The sequence below is a fragment of the Anomalospiza imberbis genome, chromosome 1 (genome assembly GCF_031753505.1).
Source record: "Anomalospiza imberbis isolate Cuckoo-Finch-1a 21T00152 chromosome 1, ASM3175350v1, whole genome shotgun sequence".
Taxonomy (NCBI): domain Eukaryota; kingdom Metazoa; phylum Chordata; class Aves; order Passeriformes; family Viduidae; genus Anomalospiza; species Anomalospiza imberbis.
Window position 1 is genome coordinate 121351593 of NC_089681.1, and position 24287 is coordinate 121375879.

The following is a 24287-nucleotide window of genomic DNA, read 5'->3' on the forward strand; positions in this document are numbered from 1 at the left end:
TCCCACTGAAGCTAAAAGGATCTGTATATGCCTTGGAGCAGACTATGGTTCTCTGCTTCATATGGCAAAAACCTTCCATGGAAGGTTAAGGATAAGGAATACACATTCAAAGTCAATGTATGCTATAAATGTCACTGAATTGAGTTTCTTTACAAAGCTTTTTCTTCAATGAAGAGTATGTCTGCTTTGTAAAGGAGCATGATCATTGCAACTTTTCCTTCCTAGCAAATCCTTAGCAAACTTTTGTGAGCTGTACCACTGACCACCTGCATACAGCAAGTTTCTTGATGCAAATTTTGGTAACACAGAGGGGAACAATGATGTATGCTTAGGAGTTAACCAGGCTCCACATATCTCACAGACTCAAAGACCTATGCAGATTGGAATGAACCTTGAGAGGTCTCAAGTCCAACCTCTGGTTCAAAGGAGAGCAAAGCTGTGTTGGAAAAGTTTGCTCAAGACATTGTCCAGCTGGATTTAAAAACCACTGAAGAACAGAGACCCTGCAGCTTCTCTGAGCAATCTCTTAGAATGCTTAATTACCCTCAGAATGAACATTCTTCTGAATATCCAGTCTCAAACTCCTGTTCCAGCCTATGTCCATTATCTTACCATGAATCTTGGTGAAGAGGCTGATTCCATTGTTTTGATCACCTAACACCTGTCCATAGGCACTGGCAGGCTGCTCCTTGGTGCCCTGAAGCCCCTCCTATTGAGGGTGAACAAGCCCATATCCCTTGGCCTCTTCTCACTGGGCGAGCACTGCAACCCTGACCATCTCAGAAACCCTTCTCTGAACTTGCTCAAAGTCCTCAATGCCTTTCTTGTACTGAGACCCAAAAGTGGATGCAGTATCCAGGTGTGGTACAACCAAGTGCTAAGTAAAATGGGGACAATTTCTTCCATCGTTTCCCTTGCTATACTTTCATAAATACAACCCAAGATGGTGCTGCTGGCATGCTTTGGTGCCAGGACTCTCTGCTGTCATACATTCAGCTTGCAACCACCAGGCTTCACAGATCCTTCTCAGCAGAGCTGTCCCCCCAACAGACAAACCCTTGTCTAGATTGGTGCAATGGGTTAGTCTGTCCCACGTGCAGGATTTGGCATTTGCTCTTGCTGAGTGTCACAAGGCTCCTGTCAGTCCCTTCTTTCAGCCTGTCTAGATGTCCACCCTTATCTAAATACACACCCCATGAGAAAAAACAGTAGAGATTCATACTACGGAAAATACCTTAACAGATTTCATTCATGATGACCCTTACTTTTCAGATTTATCCCAGTAGTCTTTTCTTCTTTTTAATTTTCTACTTCTTGTGATTCAACAAATGTAGGAGTGCATTTGGGACTGTGCTGTGCCAAAAATTGGAGGAATCTCTGCCAAAATTTTGAAGTTCAAAACTTTTGTCTTTTGAACAAAACCTAGGAGTGAAATAGTGATTTATCACCCCCCCCAAGAGGCTATTTTTAAGATGATAGTCCCCATAGTAGAGGATATGATAATCCTGGTTTTAACTTTTTTCAGATAAGTTCTTGTTTTCTCTTTAATTTTCACTGTTGTCTAAGAAACAATCCTTTCTATTGCCATAATTGTATCTAATGAAAAATTCAGCATACAATTCATAGTTTTATCTAATTAAAATTTCAGCTTATAATTCAGGGAGATTTGCTTACCAAATGATCTAGTTTGCAGATGCTATCATTTATAGCAGGACTGTTTAGGGCCCATATATAACATTTTCATCTTCTATGTGTCTTGAACACGACACCAACTGCCTGAGAGCATTTTCCAAACTCTTGCACTCAGACAGACTTGGTGTTGTAATCACTTCCTTGGCCAGCCCGTTCCAGTGCCCAAGCACCCTCTGGGTGAAGAACCTTGTCCTGATATCCAACTTAAACCTCCCCAACACAACTCTAGGATATTTCCTCGAGTCCTGTTACTGATCACCACAGAGAAGAGATCAGTGTCTGTCCCTCCTCTTCCCCCATGAAGATGTAACTGCAAAGAAGTTTCCCCTCAGTCTCCTCTAGGCTGAAAAGACCAAATGACCTCAACTGCTCCCCATATAGCTTCTCCTCCAAAACCTTCATCATCCTTGTGGTCCTCCTTTGGACACTCTAACAGCTTCATGCCCTTATTATATTGTGGTGGCCAAAACTGCACACAGGACTCAAGGTGAGGCCTCTCCAGTGCAGAGCAGAGTGGGATACTCCCCTCCCTTGCCAAGCTGGTGATGCTGTGCCTGATGCACCCCAGGATATGTGTGGCCCTCCTGTCTGCCAGGGCACTATGGGAAGTTAATGAAAAAGGAGAAGCTAGCAACAGAGACTTCTTTGGGAACAGGTGCTGTAGCTGTCCGAAAAGGCAAAAAGAAGGAAGAGCACTAGAAGCACCTTTCCTGCAGGGAGAGAGGGAGAGTCATGTAAGCATTGCCTCTGTGGAAAAGCCAGCATATGTGTGTATGGATGTCAGAGTCAGATAGCTGGCCCAGAGGGAAGTGGGCTGATGGAGACTTTCATTGAGGACACATTGCAGTTGCTGAATATTTTGTCTTAAAAAAAGCTGTTTACTTCTGCTGAGACCTAGGCTGGCAGATGAGATAACCGGGAATGTCATATTGGCAAGTGAAAGGAAGCATGACTCCAGTAATAAGTTTCTCTTACCTGGACTGTATGGGCCCTTTCTTAATGCAAATGCCCTTCTGGAATTAGGATGTCCAGCAGGAAGGGAAAAGGAGCAAAATGCTCTGATACAGCACAAGGTTCAGACATATAGGCATATATATAGAAATATAGGCAAACATACAATTTTCCTACAAAGTGCAAAGCTGGTTAACCTCAGAGGTAGTGGTTTGGAGTGGGTAGAATTTAGGTAACCATCAATTACACATAGAAGAGAGAAGGTAGGAAATTCTGAAGGCAAAGATATTCATGCTGGTAAAAAAAGCTGGAGACCAGGATTTTAGTGAGAACTTTCTGTGAAGCCTTTACTATAGCCTGTGCAGAACTAGAGACAGAAGTAGAAAGGCAGAGCTGTAATACTGGAGGGGGTGTCTGGCAAAGATTTCTGCTTCACCAGGAATAATGCTATGCACTGAAAAAGCAGAAGTTATGAAGGAGAGAGAAAAGAGAGAGAGAGGGAGAGGGACAGAGATCCTTCTTGAGCTGAAAGGGAACTGAACTTCTAGCACTTGTATGCAAGAGAGTTGTGAGGAATCATCTTTCCTTCATTCAATGGTTTCAGAGCTAAACAGGAAAGTATGCATAATTCAGTATAAGACCTTTGTTAAGGAGAACAAAAAGACAATTCTGTATCTAATGAAGTAATAAAAATGTTAGCATTATAAAATGAAAAGGAAGAAACATCAGTATATCCCTAGTAAACAGGTGGGTTGTGTACATTCTGAATTTTGAAAATAGCTCTACTCCTTCATCCGTAATGAAGGAAAGGAGAATGTCAGTGATTGGAGAGGATCTGAAAAGTCCTGCAAAGATGATCAAGGATAAGAACAGGCTTTGGTATAAATGACTCTGTATGCCTGGACTTCACAGTCTGGGAAAGGTGACCTGGGGACACATGACAAGTTTTCCAGAGAAGAGTGGCTGGGGTTCAGTGTCCCCTCTGTTTGCTTGGCTGCCTGTAGCTCCTGCATTCCAAGTGCTGCATTCAAAACCAGAGGAAGCTCTTCTTCATGCAGCAGTTCCAGACTTGGTGGCTGACTCTTTTTTATTTTTATTTTTTTTTTAAAGTAAGTTCAATGGCACATACCTGAAAGTGAGGGTTACTGATTTGCCAAAGGAATTTGATGTAGGAAATGCTGAAAAATAACTTGAGGCTAGGGGACTTCATGGAAGTAATACACAGTTGGAGTGTGCTTATGCTTCCCATGGCAGCTTGGCTCCACTGCTGGAGACAGATATACCATGCTAGATGGACTCCAGGGTTGAAAAAAACCTGGTTATTCTTATGGGGTACTCATATAAAAAGTAAGGACTCTTGTTGGAACATGGTTCTGGTGCTGTGAGAGCGCTTGTCATTCTGTATTGCTAAGGTAAGGAGGGCACAGCATCATTCTTCTTTCTTGTGAATACTGTAAATTAATCCTATTTTAATGACCTCTAGGGAGGCACCAGGGGGAAATAAAGCATCTAAAAATATCATTCCAAGGGGGAGCTCAAAAATACTTGAATAAAAGAAAGTTCTTCAAGAAAGTCCCTCCCATAATAACCCTTAGAATTAGCAAAATTTCAGGTATGTTATACTGCTGACTTCAGGGCAGCTGTGTATAAATTGACTATACATTTTATATCCAATAAAAATTCAATATCCCAGGTGTTGTAATCATATAAAAATTACAATACTGTCCACTTTGCCAAAGCTTGCTGAGGAATAGTAATTCCCTTATTTCATTAGTTCAAAGGACAATTGCAGACTTTGCTGGCAAGAACTTGCATTGACCTAAGGAAGAAGCAGGAACCAAGCACTGACCAAATAAGGGAGTAAAATTTGGCAAGGTGAAAACACTTGAATTCCATATGAATAAGGGCACCAAATGTATAAAATCACTTAAATAACAGCAATTAGACTGGGTAATACACTTTCCTTTGAGATATTTTAAATTATGCTGACAGACATTTGCTAAATTTTCCTTCCCCACATAAATTAAAAAAAAAAAAACAAATGAAAAGGAGGGGAAAAAAGTAACGGAGTACAATAACACATTTGACAAAAAGCCAGCTAATTAGACAAGCAAAGTTCTTGGTTAGTACAGGAAATTACAGTAAATGATGCATTGCATTATTTTCAGATAGTTTAAGTCCAAACTACCTTTTTTGGTGGATAAAAAGGGGACAAATAGAAAATATAAGAATACTCCACAATATTTGCTAGCAGAAATTCTTGGTGATCCAAGAGAGAACATCAGCTAGGACATCAAGTAAATCTTCTTGTTTTGGATCACCAAACAAGTTCTGTAAGAGGTTGTGTTTTTTTTAAAAAAAAGGAATATAACATATTACATTAATGTTCCTAAACTATATAGGAACACTATATATATATATATATAGATATATAGATAGAAATATAGATAGATATAGATATAGATATATAGATATATATAGTGTTGCTACATATCTGATATCAAAGGGGATCTTATGGATTTGATATTTAAAGCTGCTCAGCATGTTCACGTCTAACAGAGTCTTCAACTGAACCACAAGTGCCCAGCAATTTCACAGAAGTGAACCTTGGACAAAACTGTTGAAAACAGAGTTTGTTTGGTTTGAGGTCTGGAAATTAATCTACTTGGTTTTCATTTTAGACAGCATGAAACACTTTCAGTCTGTCACACAATAATAAATCTTCCTTCCAGGAATGACACTTTTTGGATTTGCAAAATGATCTGACACATTATCTTTTCTTTCTTTGGGCCAAATGATTCTTTTTAAAAAAATCAAAGGCATGAGGAAAAAGCTTCTGCTTTCAAAGGCATGAGATAAAAACTGGCTAAGGAAACATTAATTTATTATTTTTGACATTGTGATTAGAACCTATTTGTGAACCAAAAATCCCTGGGTAAGGTGCTGTGTCTGTCTTCTGTGCTTTAGGTTTAATGTGTTAGGCAGCAGCCAAAAAGGATAAAAGCACAAAGAATAAATAAAGACATCAGGGAACACTTCAAGTCACAGTTTCAACATGATAGCAGCTAGCCATTAACAGAAACAGGAATTTTAAAAGGAAGATCCTACTATGCATATAAAATTAGGGGAGGAATGCCACTTTAAGCATATACAAAAAAGGTGTGTGAGACTATGCCTGCATATAGATTGACAGGCTGCTTAGCAATCAGAGATGGACTTCTTGATGCTGAGGAAAATTAATTTGGATGGAATATGCAGATAGACACACACACATAAACACACACACAAAGTTATGCAAAAAGAAATACTTACAAATAAAAAAAAAATTGTCATCAGAATGGGGATATTAGAGGAGAAACATGTCTCTGGGCTTTGTGTGTTGCATACACCTTGCAGAAGCTGTGATTTACAGCAGAAGAATTCTTGTGGGTATCTGTGAGCTGGCTTGTACACCAAGATAATAGTCTCAGCTTCTTAACTCTGGAAAGGAGCAGGGGAATGGGACTGCACCTGACCAAGTTCAGAGATGCTCGTTTAGCTTTGCACTACAGACTTGCTCTTTTCTGCCCAAAAGTAAAACTTTCCTCATCAGCTGTTTCTTGATGAAGCCCTCTGATTCTGTGTCAGCAATTTTCAAGGAAGACACAGGTAGAACTCAATTTAGTTATAGAGAGATACACAAGAAGAGGAGAAAAGAAGCTGAGAAAGACAAGAAGTATTTATTTTAGCTGTTATGTTTTTTTACCACAGCAGCCTGGGTGCAGCTGCAAAATGATTCAAGGAAAGAAGCACCCATAAATACTCCTGAAGACAAGGACAATCCAGAGAACACCATTATTAAGTTGTATATGTCTTTGAAATTCCTGCTTTGTCTAGAGCAGAGTAAAACAAAAGTATGCCCAAAAATATTATGAAAAACCCATCCACTGTCATGTCCCCAGCCTCCTCAGCAGGCCACACATCTTACAGCCTCAGTGATGCTTGCAGAATGCCTGTGGTAAGGCTACGGTCAAAGCCCAAAAAATCAGAAGGGGGTTTGGAAGAAAGGCTTCTGCTGTGAACAGTTTTGAGAGCAGAGGAACACCACTCAGAAACAGGTCCTGGGCTCTCCAGATTGCTCAGGCATAAACAAGAGGCTTAGGATGAGGCTTAGAGCCCCAAAAGGGGGACTTGGCAAGCTGCACAGCTGAAAGAAATACATCACATGTACCAATTTCAATAAGCATATGTGACATAACTTGGCACTGTTATGCTTTCGTGGTTAATAATTTAGTTTTATCTGCTTGCATGCACATCATCTTTATTAAACTGTCCTTCATGAATCATGAAGTTCAAGCCCAAGAAAATAATCAGAGACCATGCTATGCTCTGTGCTGAGGAGATAGAATGGTTTGCAAAAAATAAGGAAAATTCTGCTTTCTGCCACCCACCACAGTTTCCCTGGAATGAGGAACCAGATGATAATGTTGGGGCCTCTTGAGTACTAATAAATCAGACTGGCAGCCTACTTTATATGAATTCTGTACAGTCCAACCCAACTTGGACCACTCCAAGACTCTTAAGCAGAAGATCAGCAGCCAGAAGAACTGACAGCACCTGTGTTCTAATCACAGCTTCAGACCACCTGAGTTTCTGCAAAACTAGATCTTTATTTACTTTATACGATACATTAAACTGCTTGGTTTTAAACCCAGGGTAGCAGGAATGCATTTCCAAGGTTCTTGTCTTTGTTGCAGAACCTGAAAGCAAAAGAAACCACCCACTTGTCAGATTAACTCCTTACTAGTCAAAATCAGTCTGTTAACAAAGTTTTTTATTCTTAATTCTAATCATCATCTTTTGGTTATCATGAGGCATACTCAGATACTCACTCAAACCAACACTCCCTAATGCCATTCTCTCTGAATGTTGGATCAAATTCTGCAGCTACCATGAAAGGAATCATGCAGGCAGAGAAATTCTATAAGAGAATACACCTACATGACTGGTGTCAAAAAAGTGGCTGAAATCAGGATCTCTTTCTTCCTCCAGCTTTAGAGGCTGTAATTTAGGTTTTTTTTCTCTTTGGAGAGTCTGGGCAGCAAGCCTTTTCCTTGGCAATGGCATCTGCAAGAAAATAGCAGTTGTGTTACGTTAGAGACACATTTAGGTCCTGTCATACTCTTGATGACAACTGTGTATATGTGGGTAAAAATTGGCTAGATACAATGCCAGTGTCAAAAACCCTGTCATGACCCGGATATTTAAAGGTATAGGCATGAATGAGTTACTGGATTACAGAACATAGGACAGAAGAGAGAAAGAAAGATTTTATACAGAGCACTTACCATAATTTCACAACATACAGGAAATGCAACACCACTTGATGCCAGGATCACTGGCTATGGGAGACTTAAGTGTTAACAAAACCTCAGCTCCAAGCTACTGCTAAATGGCAAAATGGAGGCCTATAGCTCTGGCTCAAGTTATATGCTTGAATTCTACATCTGAAATTCAGATCTAGGTCTATGTTTACTCTGAGTAATGATAACATTAATGTTTTCCCAATAAAGATCTTTCAAGGAAAATGTGTATTTTTGTTTATAGGACTCGTTGCTTCTGCTTGCTCTGGGTGTCAGTGAAGGTTGATTATGGCATGTGCAAAAGGAAATTTCTCAGACATAGTCTTACCATGCATATATTAAGATGATGTTCCTTGCTTTGATAAAAGAAGAACAAAGATTTACAGATTTTCCCTGTGATATTGACTATTTTTTCCTTCCAGTTTTGACTTTTTCTTAGTGTTTCTCTTTTATTGGACACTAAGCTACATGATAGTTGAGAACACATCAGTTGTCACTTGATTCTAGTTCTCTCACTCCTAAATCAAAAACTGGATCATGTTAGCAGCATGGATGGGCAGTTTTACCAGTGATATCTGGCAGGTGTCTTAGTGCCACAGATGTCTCTTACTGAGGCACCACAGCACGTTTTAAATGTCCTTATACAGGGCATATCTAAAGTCCTTTTCAAGAGCAATTTTGTGCCACTGTGCAAAGCAAATGCTATGACTGATTCTGCACAAGGACATAATGTACCACCTTCCCCACCAGTGGCATGTTTTCACCAGTACTCGTGAAGTGACACAAGTGTGCAGTGAGCAGCATAGATGAGGCATCTGCAGAGCTTTACCCATTCCCAGAAATCCAGCTCCTCTACCACCCAACAGAGCAAAGGAGAAGAGAGGCTGTCACAATCACTTATCAATCTAGAGAATGTATTTGCACAGGAAGTATCTTCTTGTCTTCCACAAAGTACTAGCACCTCCTGGTGCATTCAGGTTGCAGATGGGTTGGGCAAGGTAAACCAGCTGCACCTCCAAACTGATAAATAGTGTTTTGTTCCTTCCCATCTTCTCAAAGTTCATCCTGAATGTGCATCTACCCGTTTGCCTACATCTGATCAACAAGGTATTCTTTGTATTTTATCTCTTTGGACACGTATTGTTCAATTTTAAAATAACCACAATCATATTCTTCCCTTTGCAGATATCGGTGCACCTCAGTAAATGTGCTTTATACTTTTAAAAGCAGGTGAACATCTCTTTCTTGTCACAGATATATTTAATATTAAAAATATGAAAAATCAGTACAGATTAAATATTGATTTTATTTTTTAGAGAGCAAGTACAATGATGTTGCATTAAAATAATGCCATGTCATAGTTGTTACAGCTCTGATAGAAAAATAAACATCTCAATATGCTACAGTGTAACTAATTAATAAATATCACAATAGAAGTTAGTAGTCAACTGAAATTAATAAAACAGCTATAAAAGTATGCTACTTTAAATAATAAAATATTCATTATATTTCCAGATGAACAAAAGTAGTGATTTAAAAGTATCATTTAAAATGTAAAATGAGCAGTAAGAAGTTATCAAATTTAAAACCTCTTCCCTTACTAAAATTCTCTATGCATAAAATATAGACACACATTATTTATCTCTCTATATTTCTTTTTTACAAAAGGTAGTATATGTTAAATAGAAAGTTTAAAACTGCAGTATTATTAATAGCTGTCACACAGTTGCTAAGTAAGACACTTTAAAGTAGCATTATTTTTGAAGCAGTAGTAGGTAAGAGTGAAGATGTCAGCACAGTGAATTCATCCAACGCTAATGCCTCTGCAAAAGGATCTAATTTTTCAACATCTCCCTTCAAAATACAACTGAAACAGCCCAAATATGATATAGGTATCAGGGTGAAATGTTAGAATTTGAACAGAAGTAACTATTTTAACAAATGCCAGATATTAACCTTTTTTTTAATAGGCACCTTTTTTTAAAGCATGTTCAGAAACGGAAAAAAAGAGAACATGCAATTCAGAACAGCATTACTAAAGCTTAAGAATCTAGAAATTTAAGGTTTTTTCTTCCCCCCACTACCAGACAGGCCAACCATTCTGACCTGGCTTGCTCTCAGTGAAACCCCACTGATTTGGCATGCAATAAAGATGCATTCCTGCTGGTTAACTTTAACCTTTTCCCCCCCCCTCCATGAATTTCAATTCTCTGTAAGAGCCAACAGATACCTGTGCATCAGAGCAGTCTCAAGTTCAAAATTAAAAATTAGTGTTTTTCTTAAATATTGCTTCATTTCTGCTTTCCCCTCTGTTGCAAAATGGTAGCCAGGACATTGTCACCACATGTCACTCGCAGTCGGGGTAGAGTAGAAGTCACCCAGCACTGACTCAGCACAAATGCCTCTGTGAGAAGTGCCCTTTATAGCCACTGCTGACATTCCTTAAGGCTGGCTGGTGGAGATCCAGGGGCTGGTGGGAAGTCAACGGGCAGGTGCCCAAACGCTCCCCAGGAGGTTTAATGGAGGTCTGCAGCATCCCCAAGTACAGGCTGTCCCTTGCTGGCTCGTGTGCAGGCATTTTTGATGAGTAAAGATGCGAAAAGCCTGCAGCATTAGGGTTCAGACTGCACACAATGCAGTTCCAGTATGGGGCCAAGTGCCTGTGCTGCAAACCTAGGGCACCACCACTGCCAAGCCAACCTACTTTGAAGAGGTTTCCTGTCCTGACAAAAGGTGAAGCGAGATCTCAGAGCACCATTTCTGCAGGGATGTTGTGGGGAGCCCCAGCACTGTTCCTCTGGAAGTCTCCACACAGGCAGCCGTGCCCTTGCATGTCTCTGCCCTGGGCATCACCAAAGCCTATGTCTATTTTAGGCTGGAGGGTTGCTAGAAGCTGTTTCACACATTTACTCCCATGGTTTGTAAAACATGTACACTAAGCAGGAAATAAATATTATATATGATCAGATTGGGAAAATAATATTTTTCCATTGCAGTCAGAAGAATGCTTTACATAGCAGGTTTTCATGACATCATAGAGAGGAAAAAAATAAATCCAGTTGTAAATAATAGTTAAAATGTAAACTATGCCCATACGAACATCCTTCCTTTTTAAGGTTCATTTTTAACGTCCTTGCAAATGTAAGGGAATTTCAGCTGGGCACAATGAAAATTCCTTGCATACCATGTGCACGTTTTCTGGATGAAACAGCTATTTTCCCACACATTTCTGCAGCAATCTTATTAGTGTAGTCATTATGCTTGGAAATAGCTATTTAATAGCATTTCTTCATTTTATAGTCAAAAAAATCTGAAGTAAAATTCATACTTTTTAATTACATAAACATGCAATTTCTGAAGTGTCAGGCAAATAATGGGACAAAGGTTAAAAAAGGTTAAAAAATTTGAAAGTATACATATAGATTTTAACAGTAACAAATATACTGTGAAAAGTCATGCACATGCTTCATTTATGGGACCAAATCTAAAAACAATTCCCCAAACCAATGATGAGATGCAGCAGTATCTGGTGGTATATTTTTGGATATAAGCATGCAGTAAAATTATTGGACTTCTTTCTAAAATTCTTTTGCAGAAGCCCAGTATAAGAAGTGTTATTTGAGAACTTTGGAACGTTCTATTCTGAGGTTAGTTATTTTTTCCCCTATTTTTATGAGCATCTTTGACGTACAATACATTGAAAACTAATATGAACTAATTTGTCTTTAATATCTCCCATATTAAGCACTATAAGAAGCACAGTCCTTCTGCAATCACTGAAGAAATTCCTTGTGAATTAAAGGCTGCTTTCTCATTTAAGGTCATGTGCTGAGGGAACACAGCTCCCTAAATAGTGAGGCTTTTGTTGAGCTATTCATCTCCTGCAGCAGCTCTTCTGAAAAACATGGTCAAAGGCAGAGGGAAACAAGTACCAAGCAAAGCCAGAGTTTCTCATGGATAGATTCCATCCCTAGAAACAAAGCCTCCTCCCAAGAATCCTGCTCTGTATAAGCTCCCCACGGGCCTTCTAAAAGCCTTGACCTGTCACATTAGCAGCAGCTTATTCTCTTTCACCAGCCTCTTCCACAATACAGCAAAACCATACGGGAGATGCAAGAAAGTTTTTTTCCTTTTTTTTTTCTTTTCTTTTTTTTTTTTTTTTTTTTTTTGTTGCTAATTTATATACATTTTTTAAATCCCAGGACAGCAAGCAACTTACAGTGCAATTTGTCCTGTGAGCATGCTCTATTTGATCAGAACATTTTAAACATTCAGGCAGGTGTCTGATAAGGAAATACTGGCCATGCCCCTCCACAGGCAGCAGTCCAATGCCAAGTGCTACAGAAGAAAAGCAGCAGCAGCATGATGTGATGTGTCTGGAAGATGGGTATTACAGCTCAAGTTTTTTTCCACCAAGAACCCAGTTCCATTATCCCTTACCCACAAAACTGAACTCCCTCTAACAGTGAAAAGTAATTTCTAATGTAAAAAAGATAGTTATCAGTTCAGTAAATGCTTTAGTACATGCTTTAAAGTCCATTATGAGGTGAAAATAGATTCTGAGGAATCTTTTTTTTAAAGGGTTTATCACACTGTTTAAAGAACATAATTAACCTCTTTTTTATATACTTAGATATACTGCACTAAGCATTTTTTAAATTTAAGTTAAATAGACAACCAGAGATTGTTTCCCACTCACAAATAGCCATGAATTGTGACAAGGGTAACAGCAGGTTAACCTTTATCAATCTTTTATCTTTATCCCACCAAAACCATTTGTTTGAAATCTTTTCATTTACACAGGAAGAAAATGGTCCTATACACTTTAAAAGAAAATGAGAGTTTAAGGTGTAATTGGTAGACTACAGAATTAACCTATAACTATGATTGTACAATTAAGCTAACACTAAAGTCAGGGTCAGTGTAAAGAAACACTGTTTTTGTTAAATGAGATAATTTTACCTGTATGGTAGAAAGCTCAGGACCTGTTTGGAGACTGCTTTAAAAACATTTAATAGTCCATTTTACACTTTTTTTTTTAATCCCTATGCTTTTATGACTAATGAAAGGCCCATTGTCTGTATATTATTTTTCTCAATCCCACTTAATCCATTACCCAAGAAACTTAACACTCATAAAACACTCATCATTTTTCTACACCCTGCCTTCCTTTCAATCCTCACAGTCCTCAGGTTTCAGTGGGAATTTACAGAAGAAATGCAGAATGGGAAATACAAGTAATTTCTCAAGACTGCACATAAGGAAGTCCTGCTTTGTTTCTGTAACTTATCTATGACAAATAGTGACAGTATTTAGTATTAGTAATAAATGTTGTTGAAATTATACACTGTCTTCTGAGATGATTTTTCTTTTTGCCAGCAAGGTTTTAGTGCATTAGAGGTTGATCAGATTTTCATAGGGTTTCAGCAGCATAGAGTTAGTAAATCAGACCGATGCTTCCAACAAGCATATAATAATAACACGCATTCTACCACTCTAGCTGGTTTCAGGGATAAAAAAAAACCAACATGCTTCTGCTTTACTTTGTAGCTCACATTCTGCTCTCAGATAAGCTTATATTGGTCCCATCATGTTTGGAAGAGTTTTGCACATTTCTGAAGGCAGAATCTGATCCATATTTATAAAGCCAATTAATGTGTTCTTTTAGGAAAAAGACTCTTATTTTCCTCACTTTCTTCTAAATTGCAGGTTCTTTTCTCCATCACACACTGGACACATTTCTCAATGCACAGTCACAAAAAACTGAAGTGGTTACAAAAAAACTCAGAAAACCTAATCTCATCAACTAATTTACATAGAGAAAAAAATCACATGTAAAATCAGACTTATGCCTGACATCATACAAAAAGATCCAAGTCCTTATTTGGCAAAACACTGATATGTAGCTAGCAAACCAAACACAGCTCTGGTGCAATTTATCTATTTGCAATGGATTTGATGCTGCTGACTCTAAAGGCATAGTCTGCTGTACACTATGCTGTTGTGTAGAGGAACTCTCATTTTCTGTAGCCACTCAGTTTCCAAACACCTTAAATTTTGCATAAAATAGGGGCGTTATATTTAAACAAGTAAAAAAGCTTAAAATTACTCTTTATTGGATATAAATTATCCTTAAGTGACATCATCCATGCAAAAACCCCTATAAATATATAATTTACTTGTGTGTGCATGCATATGTGTATGTATACACACACAACATACACCTATACCAGGAACTAAACACATTTAATACCATCATTTTTATGAGGAAAAGATAAGAGGAATAAGCAGACAAATCAGTGGAATCTGTCAACTGAGAGAACTATAAAAGTACCATTTACTCTATTTAAGAGCATTTTAATAGTTTCAGCTATTGCTATAATATACAGCAATGTTAATACTTCAATCACAGCTTTTGTCCATTCCCACAGAGCACATCAGTACTAGCTACATGTAGAGTGAGATCAGTGCTTCGTCAGACCGGTTTGTATCTACATTCTAGGCCATAACTAAATAAATTAGAATATGCTAAAGTGCTACATCAACACTAATGTTTCTAAACAGTAGTAACGCACATTTCTCTTTCAAAAAAAATTTTAAAAAATACAGCAGCTATAGTTCCAAACATAATCACATAATGTGAATATGTTTACATGTCACTTTGTTACAGTATTCAACAAAATGCACAACACAAACCCATATGGCAACAGTTAAGACTCTCACAGAGTACAAAAGGTAATTTCTTAAAAGTCGAGCATGATGGAAATAGACATTTGCAGTCTTCAGAATTCACACTTGAAAGTTTCGTTTAATCGCAACTTGCTGATGTCGATATTTATTTCCTCTGGTTTGTCACGTCTGTATGTTACTGTTCTTGTACAAACTGTAGGCAAAAACATCTTATCCTTGAAGGAGAAGATACAATTTTTATCAGCAATTAGCTAATTTTTATATGCAAGAAAAAGATTATTGAAGATGATGGCTCTGAAATCAATTACCTTCTTTGTTGAAGATACTCTGTAATCAGATGAAGATTTAACTTTATTGCTACTCCCCTGCAGAATTATCTGCCTGATGATAAGGACAACAAGCAACCCGATCAGAAAGGTAACTATAAAGATTATGGAAAAGACTCTAAAGTAGTTTCGTCCAGAGAAACAATCTGCAATGAAAGGAGAACACAAGGGTAAAGCCTAATGTATGGGACAGGCACATCCCTCTAACACAGGCATATCCACCACTGCTTAGTAATGTCACACAAAAGTTATACAAGCCTGGTAAAAATTAACGTGAAAATAAATTAAGGGAAATAAAGAGGAAAAGTTGTCATATGCAAGCTTTTAAAGTTGGGCATATCAAGAAAGGTGGTTCAGATCAAGATCCATTGTAGAAAAATAGTGAAACAACTATTCCTTTAATCTACTGAACTAAGACTCAGGCTTCATTGTATTGCCCACCATAAATTCTCTGCAGATGAGTGAGTTTATAGCTGAAGTAGAGAGGATGAAATATTAGAGATGTTTGGGGCAGAGAGAATTTAAGACAACAGTGAAGATCACTGGTAAAATTTGAAACAAAATGTGTTTTATTGAATCCTTGTCCTCCTCACTGGTAGACTAACACAGAAAGCTTCCCTTAATACTAAAGTTATGAAAAAAGTATTCACAATTAGTTTTCTCATTTATGAACTCTAATATAAAAAGATTTATATAAATGTTAATTTATATAAATGTTAAGTAACAAAAGGTAACCATTTACCTGCATTTTAACTGATGTATAGAGTGATTAAACTTTGTGAGATTTTATTTAAAAAGATTTTATTCTTCCACAGACCTCATAACTGCTGTTTTTTATACTTGAAAGGAACTTTTAAACATTACCGAAGTTGAGGTAAGCATTCTACTTCTTTCTTTCCTGTTTCTGGTAATGTCAACTACTATAAGCATGGTCAATGTAATAAAACATACAGATGCCATAACAAATTTTTATAAATATTTCTTTAAGCATTGCTCAGGCAGGATTCATCATTATTAGATGTGACTTCTTGAGGAGCTGGGAAAACTGAACTTAGCAATGCTTGACAATCTTATTTCCTGTTATTATTTATCTTTTACTGTCCCTAAAGCTATGAATGATTTTTATTTTTCCTGCTTTCTTTCTTTGTTATTTCAGTAATGTGATAAACTTCTGAAAGACATTCTAACACTGGCACATTCAATTACTAATCACAATAGATTTTAATGTCTTATTAAAATTACCTAGAAAATGCCACCTACCTGAAGTATTATCAATATAATGCAGTAGGTAAGTGCATGAAGTTGTGCACTGGTCAAGTATGACTTGAGATGCATTGTTAGAATGATAGCACTGAACACAGTTCCTGTAAAATAAAAATTATAATTAAAAACCTATGTCTTTCTCTGCACTCCCCTTTAAAAGATTTTATCTACAGGCTGACGTATTGCTTGCACATAATGCTTTCCTGTTGTTAGTAAAAACATTGCGATATTTATTTAATTTTTTCTGAAATGTGATGCCTCTCTCAGCATTTTATCCCTCTGATGTTTCTCAGAACCTACTAGTCAGAAGTTGCAAACTAAAACATGTCTTTGGCTTTGAGCCACCTTCACCCAATCTGCTCTGTCTTTTGTGATGCAAGAGTGTAGCTAAGGTCCAGTTTTCTTCAGCTTTCAGCCTCCACTTTCTAGTCTTTCCTTATCTATCACTCTCATTTGGATGCTCTCTGGAACTGAAGGGTAGAGGTAGGCAGAGGAAACACAGCTTTGTCAATAATTTTTGGGTGCTATGTTAAGACAAAGACAAGTTAAGTCTGCACTGCTGGGCAGTTTAGAGAGAGAGCATGACAAGTGGGAGGCAATGCTCTCAGTCTTACTGTCTTCACTGTATAGCCCTGAAGGAGACAGATGTCATAAGAGATCCTAAAAAAAGCCCTAATTGAATTTTTAATGAAGATATGACATCTTCTGAATTTATTAAAGGCACATATTTCACAGTGACTTCGAATAAGTGTAAGCCAGAAAGGTTAATTGCACTTTATCTAGCGAAATCTTAGCATCAACCTTTCCAGATGTGGCCAAGCTTGGTTCTCCAGCATTTTCACCAGATAAACTGTAATTGAAATAAATACAAATAAAAAATGATTCTGTTTTGATCACAATGACCTTTCCAATGGAAGTCTGATCTTTCACCCTCTGCACCACAGTGAGATGCAGAGCCTTACATGTGTGATGAGAGGGTGTAGAAGAGCTGTGCCCAAAGAAGGGGCTTCATTTTTTCTCTGTGCCAGGACCACACAGTGCACCACTGAGAGCCTGGTCTAGCTTGTCTCCTCCTGGACTTGCTCATTTTGACCGCCACGCTATCCCATCCTTTACATGAGTAAGGAAAAATTACATGCTTTAAGACTAGCATGGCAAAGACTAAGTGTTTTGAAACTGAGGAATGAAGAATGTTGTTCTCTGGGTAAGACCAGCTCTGCTCTGCTGATCAATGGCAGTGACAATGCACAAGTACTGCTCTAGCTCCACACGGCTTTCTTTCAGCTGAGAAGCACAAGGAGAGTGTAAAAACAAATGTGGAGAATATTATTTGACTTGGTGGCATTCAAAAGTTGTATCTATTTTCCATTTTTAAAACCACAAATTTATGGTTTTATTTCCTGCCCAGGAGATCTCATATGAAGAATAGTTAAAATAGATGCTGACATGCAATTCTCTTAATTGTCAATGTGAATCCAACTACACAGAGAAGTATCAAGTATGAATTGTACCAAATTCCTAGAATCTGAATAGCTACGAAATAGAAGCAGGAATATTTCTTCATGTGTCAACACTAGGGAGTGAAAAAGTAAAGTCTAGCACAAGAAACATACCAGTTTTCTTCACAGGCTTTGTTACAAGTAGGGCAATATTCACAGAAACGGCCAAAGCTTCTTGGATCTGTGCACTCACACTTTCCACATACACATTTTCCTCTTCCACTGCAAATTTGGCCCTTTGAATTCAGGCAGTGCTTTGCTGATTGTGATGAGCACTCACAACGATCACCTTCCCAGCCAGCAAAGCATTTGCATTTACCACCTTCACATTCACCATTACCTATAACACAGAGAGTCTGGAGTCATATGCTTCCATGAAAACACAGAAAATAAATTTTAGATGGATACATTTGTACTGCTTGTGCTTTACCTTAAACAGATAAAATTTAGACCTGGACTTTCAAATTAGTTTTTAAGTTAACAACTTGGAATGAAGTTACTGGCATGATCAATATTGAAGGCTGCTGTTCATTGTTAAGTTGAGCAAAGTTGCTACTATGATGTCACCCTAAAACCTTTTACTAAAATTCTGCTCTTTTGCTTTGGATCAAAACAATGGAGATTAGCAATTACACAATGACCAGGAAAATAGTCTTCAGGCAAACAAAACAAACTTCTCTTTAGCAAGAAAACATTCTATTGAAATAAACAGCAAGATTCAGTGGAAGGAGTATAAAGTTCATGCACACAGGCCAGGTTCTTTACTTCCATTTTCATTTTTATTTCCATTTTTATTTCCATTTCCATTTCCATTTCCTTTTTTTCCTTTTCCTTTTTTACTTTTTTTTTCCTCTTCCCTACCATAAAGTGGACTACAAAAAGAATAAGAATTTCTAACAACTCTGTTTCACTTAGAGTCTCCTTTCTGAAGCAGGCATTCCCTACAGTGTTCATGTTTATACCAGTATTTGAAATCATGCGCTACTGTATGACTCACAGGACTGCTTTAGAGTGGTAGAAAATCACAACTTCACCTGGAAGCTATGATCCCTTCCTAATCTCTCAGTATCTCACATTCTCATTAGACTGAAATGTATCAACTAGCTTCCTGGAATAATGTTGTTTTTTGTTTGAGAAATCAGTATCATTACTTATTAAGAATTTTGAGATTTAAATATTAAAATAGCTAAACTTCAGAAAAAAATCAATGTATCCCCCAGAAAATGGTGGTGAAATTTAAAAGACAGTGCGTATGCCTGTGGTGAGGAGAGCCCAGGAGTGTGAATTCCTAGCAGGATGTTCAGGACATTTCCCACACTAATTCTGCACAAACAATTCTTGTTCTTGACAGCCTTATATCATTGTTTTCAGCTGCATCATGTAAAGTAGCCTCAGAAAACAGAACAAACCAAGAAAATACAGACATAAACATTGCAACTTACCAGAACATAAGTTTCCCTGGTGATATGGGCAGGAAAAATCATCCATTTCACAGTACTTGCCATACACCTTGCCTAGCTTGTTTTTGTAGCAGAAACATTTTCCATCTATGCAATTTCCTTGACCACTGCAGATGGGTTGGTCCTGGTGTTGCCTGCACTTGTCGGAGGGAAGCGTGTCTCTGCTAGAGCTGCAGTTATTGTCACTGCACTGGGACTGTTTGCTGTCAGGAGAAGTTTCATCAGCCCACACTCGTTTGTGCCCTGTGCTGTCTCCATACTGGCAGGCACAGCTTTGCTGCACATTGACAATGGCAGTTTCATTGAAACCAATAGGCTTAAGTATGACATATTTTCTTCCTCCAGTTGTGTGACATCCTTTCATTGTAACAGATACATTGAAAAGTACCTAAGGAGAAATAAAAACAGGTTTAACATTATTATTATTATTTTCTTGCTTACATATGCTTAAAATTTTTAACACATAAATAAAGCAGAATCTTATATTGTTTATGAATGTGCACTAGCTGATAACAGCAAAATACACAGTGGTCACTTGTCAAACATGATATGTAAGTAATGATAGGCATCACAAATACAGTTAAAATCCTTACAATAGAGGATTGACAGAAGTCCACTTTTCAAGTTAAGAAAGCATAGTTGCAAAAGACAAGTTTAATACAAATTAAATGGAAATAGAAATATCATCACCATCCTCCTGCTGTTATTTACTCTGTATATTCTGTTATATCACAGGAATATTCAGGTAAAAGTTGAGACTAGATTGAGCAAGACAATACACAAACAGAAACATAGATACCCTTCATAAAAAGAATTGGTCAGCTGCAGAATTGGTCATGTACATCTAAACCACACAGGATTTTGGATGACCCTGGCTACCCCTACTAAAACCCAGAAATGGCTCACATGTTAGCAGTTACTTTTCCCAATTCCATGGACCCAGTGCCTGGCTCCAGGCCGTGTCATGGCCATCACCACCATCCTCCAGGTCCTCATCCCAGCAGTGCCCACTACAACAGCAGCTCCCACGGCTTATTGTAGTTCTGGCACAGGACTAAGGATCATTTTGGTAGTTAGGTGATTGCATAGAGTTTCCATCAATCACCCTAAAAGGTTTTGACAGCTCTGACATGTGTGACAGACAATAGATCAATCTTGTATTTTACAATTATTTCTCAGCTTTTTTTTTTGACCAGTATGCTTCTATCAGGGTATTCTCTCTAAGGTTTTGAATTTTTTCATCTTCCTGATGTAAAGCAACTCTTTCTCATCTCCTCACAAAGAAAATGTAACCAGGATGAAAAAGTGAGAAAGGAACACAAGAGAAACAATTTCCTTTAATCTTTACTACCAAAAAAAAGAAAAAGATTTCCAAATAAAAAAGGAGAAACCCGGAGAAACTGATTACATATGAGGCTGAAACTACAGGCAAATACTAAGGCCATTCATCTCTCATCACTGTCTCTCCCTCCCGCCGCACCCCCACATGAGAACAACCCAGCCCTTGGGGACAATGGTGGCTTTGTGGCGAGTGGGGCTGCGGCTGCCTACATGGACAACAGAAGAAGAATGCTGTGCAGAAACATGCACTTAATGTCATATTGAGGGGGCACACAGGCTTTGTCTCACCCTTTGCTTTTCTTCTCATTTTTCAAATGTGCCACTACACACATAACCCCTCAGTAGCCCACACTCTCCATGCATTGAGATTTCTTCCTTTGGGTTGCAGGGCAAAAGTCTGGCTATAGAGAAATTGATTCATACAGCAGGTGCATATCACGCGGGGAGGACAGGCTGCAGCTAGGGAATGTGCTTTTTATTCGGCACAGAGCCTTGCCAGAAAACATCATCTTCATGTACAAAACAGTACTGGAAAAATAGCAGGGAAACAGGAGGGAAGGGAAAATCATGTCGTGCATATGAGTTGTGAAATTTGATTCTGAACACAGCAGCAGATAGATTGAACCTGTGGTGACTAAATAATTACGACACCATGACACTTGCTAATAGACAAAGTTAGTTTTGCACCTCGAAGAGGCCACAGGATTCTTCCAGAATTTAATCCACTTTGTGTTTTGGTAAGAAAAGGAAGGAAGAAGGATTAGACAATGAAAGGAATGTGAGAATTAAGGAAAAGCATTTTGTCTGTAAACAAATACTGAAAGAAGGATTTACGGTTAAAAAAAATTAATCTCTTAACGATGGCTCATTTTCAACAGACACAGAGGTTTAGGACCACATGCAATCTTTTACAATAAACTGGCTTGGCTTTTTATTAAAAAGAAACAGATATAAATATTTTTGTTTTCATTAAACAGAACAAATTCCAGTCCTGTTTCTTATGACATGCCCAGGGACCAACAGTGGGGAAAAGACGCATTAAGAATAAAACCAGCAAATCTCCCGTAAACTGTAGAAGCTATAATTGGCAGCATGCAGACAAAATTCAAAAGAGCATAAAATACATTCAAATTCACATTACAATTCACACATTTAATTTGTTTTGCTATTTCTACACACAGACACAAGCTATTTCTCACACTAGCTGAGACATATGTACATGTCAAGCAGGAAAGAACTCCTTGACCCTGCTCTCTAGAAACACAGACTTCTTCCTGGCAAGCAAAAAGAATTACTCCAGTACTCCAAGCAATTAAATAAATATATCAAGGCAAAGAGAAGTTTTCTGGGAAGAAAACTATGTTCTTTACCTCAGCCAGACATCTTCCCCTGCATTTTCATGGTGCATGATGCTCTGTTTCATTCAGTAGGTGCCACAAATTCAAATGGGAATAAATTATTTTATTAATTTGATTTATAAAATAAACCAATTATCCACAACCCTGATTGTGCAGGAAGACTATTAAAGCAAGAAGAGAGAGAGGTGACATCTAGTACAGTCCCAAGGAACACAAATTCCAGTGATTTTTTTTCCACTGGGTGATTATCTTTCAACCTCTTTACGTACAGATTTCATCACAATGGATGTGGTGGTTGTGCCCAGTGGAGGACAAAGAAGGAAAGTTTTAATGGATGCTAGCTTTCAGGAAAAGCTTTGAGCCTTAGTTCCATGGGATTAGTGAGAATTAAAATAAGATTCAGGAAAAATAAACCCAGAGAATAATAGAGAGCCTGTGATCATTAATCACATAAGTCCATTTTCAGTTTAAGTAAATCCCTAGAAGATTTCACACCATTGAAACCCAACCAAACAGAAAAATAAGTATTCCAGTTCCTTGAACAATGAGAACTATCAACATACTTCTGTATTATATCCCACATTTTTACATCCTTCCATGCCAGTTTTTTTACTTCCATCAGGACAGATAGCAGTGATATTGAAATGAAGATCTTGGATCTGGTTATCCACTTGAATTTTCACTTCAGAGATTAGTTTCTGTAACCAGAAAACAAGTTTTAATTGCACTGCATCTCAAAATATAATGTATATTAGTGACTAACACCAAGTAGGGCTCCTATGTCTGACTAAAAATGAAGAAAGCTTGTCTGTGTGAATAAAGGAATGAATTAAAGCTTTGTTTCCCATGTAGAGACCCAATTACATTCCAAATATACACAACCAGTGAACTGGTAATTCTGATAAAGAGGATTAGGTTTTCCAGATAAAAATGTTTTCAGCTCTGCTAACATGGTTTTGAGACTGCATTTTTCACAATTTGAAAATTTATTCCAACAACCACGTGCAACAAAAACTGCTCATTGTTTGAGTCCACGCTGCCTTTTAGCTACACACCTAAAATACAACAGTAAACATACATACAACCACTGTTATCCAGCAGAAAAGTTTCGTAATTGACTTGACACTTTAACAATTTCTGATATTTTGCATTTATCTTAGAAAATTTTTCTCTGAACAAACCTTAAGGTGACCTAAAGGCTATTGGGATTATTCTTACTGGTTTTTCTGGGTCAACTAAGACTATATAAGCCAATAATTGGCTGATTTTGCAATAAAAAATAATGAAAAAAGCAGCTACTTTGTAACTTGTATTTATTACATGACCTAAAATTCTGCTTCCTTCACAGAAGAAATACTTCTCCTTGGCCATTTAAAAATTTATTAAAGCTCTGTACAAATTTATGAGCTGAAAATTGCACAGAGGGATTTTTAAAATTCCTGTCATATTACTATTAAAAATTACTTTAGTGGGATATTTTTACTGCTAGAAATGGAAATGCAATTATACGAATCTTAACACATGTTTATCTTAGTAACCTTTTGAAAATTAGTGACTCATCTTTGGCTTTGTAGCCAGGGATTTTCAGCCAGGGTTTTCCATAGCTAAGCCAAAGGTTTCCCTGCCTGGAACAAGAGTGCAAGAGGCCCACTGTCACTGAATATAACCACTAAATTTATTTTCTTATCTAAGTCATTTTTTTCCTAGAACGCAACACATTCAATACCTGTTCACTATGTTTATATAGTAAAAAGCCCCTAAAACTATGATGAAAAACTCAAATTGTGAAATCCAGTGAAGGTTAGGATGGGAAGAAAGATAGTGTCTAAAAAATGAAAATAAAGCTAAAGCAAACTGGGGCTGGCTGGACCAGGAAAGTCCCACTGAAGCTTGTATTGAACAAAGTAATTGCTTCATACAATTTCATTTCCTCCCCTTGAATGTTTGCCCTGCACTGGGTAAGAACTGTGTTTCAATTTAGGAAGGACAGTGTAAAACTGTCATATAAAAGGACTACAATTTTCAAAATTCTATGCCAGCAACTTCCTGCAAACCTCCATATTTAAAATGAGATCTCTTGATTTTATAAGAGAAAGTAAAACACCTGTGAGAATTTCTCTGGAATTTGACTACCCCTAAACTCTGCTTTTGAATGTATTTGCCTTTTTCCCAGTGTCTCCAACGTGACAGTAAGAAAAATGTATGCAAAAGCACTCTATGAATTAAGAACAGACACGGGGGCTGGCTCTTCATTATAGCAAATTTGCTGTAAGCAAATTGCTTGATTCTGTGGTTAAGCAAGTAAACTGGATAATTTCAGCCTCCCAAATCTAACTAATTTAAAAAAAAGTGATACCTGTGGATG

General features: G+C 37.7%; 1 protein-coding gene across 7 annotated transcripts in view; it reads right to left on the bottom strand.

The window, feature by feature from the left end:
* Positions 1–6622: 6622 nt before the first annotated feature.
* The window catches only part of ITGB8 (integrin subunit beta 8), a 49560-nt gene continuing 31895 nt past the window's right edge, over positions 6623–24287 (bottom strand). Inside the window, exons 9-16 of one of the 7 annotated variants that reach the window (XR_011005170.1) lie at positions 22486–22620; positions 19206–19611; positions 17878–18103; positions 16262–16365; positions 14984–15147; positions 10216–14890; positions 7624–7749; positions 7273–7382 (exon numbers count right to left, since the gene is read on the bottom strand). Coding sequence is in view for 5 of the 7 variants with exons in the window: in XM_068209280.1 (XP_068065381.1) it covers positions 6731–6829; positions 7624–7749; positions 14984–15147; positions 16262–16365; positions 17878–18103; positions 19206–19611; positions 22486–22620 (1260 nt within the window). In the remaining 2 variants the exon portion in view is untranslated. Of the gene's footprint in view, positions 6830–7272; positions 7383–7623; positions 7750–9275; positions 14891–14983; positions 15148–16261; positions 16366–17877; positions 18104–19205; positions 19612–22485; positions 22621–24287 lie in introns of those variants that run through there. The other 6 variants (XM_068209280.1, XM_068209289.1, XM_068209316.1 and 3 more) reach the window with 6 other exon arrangements.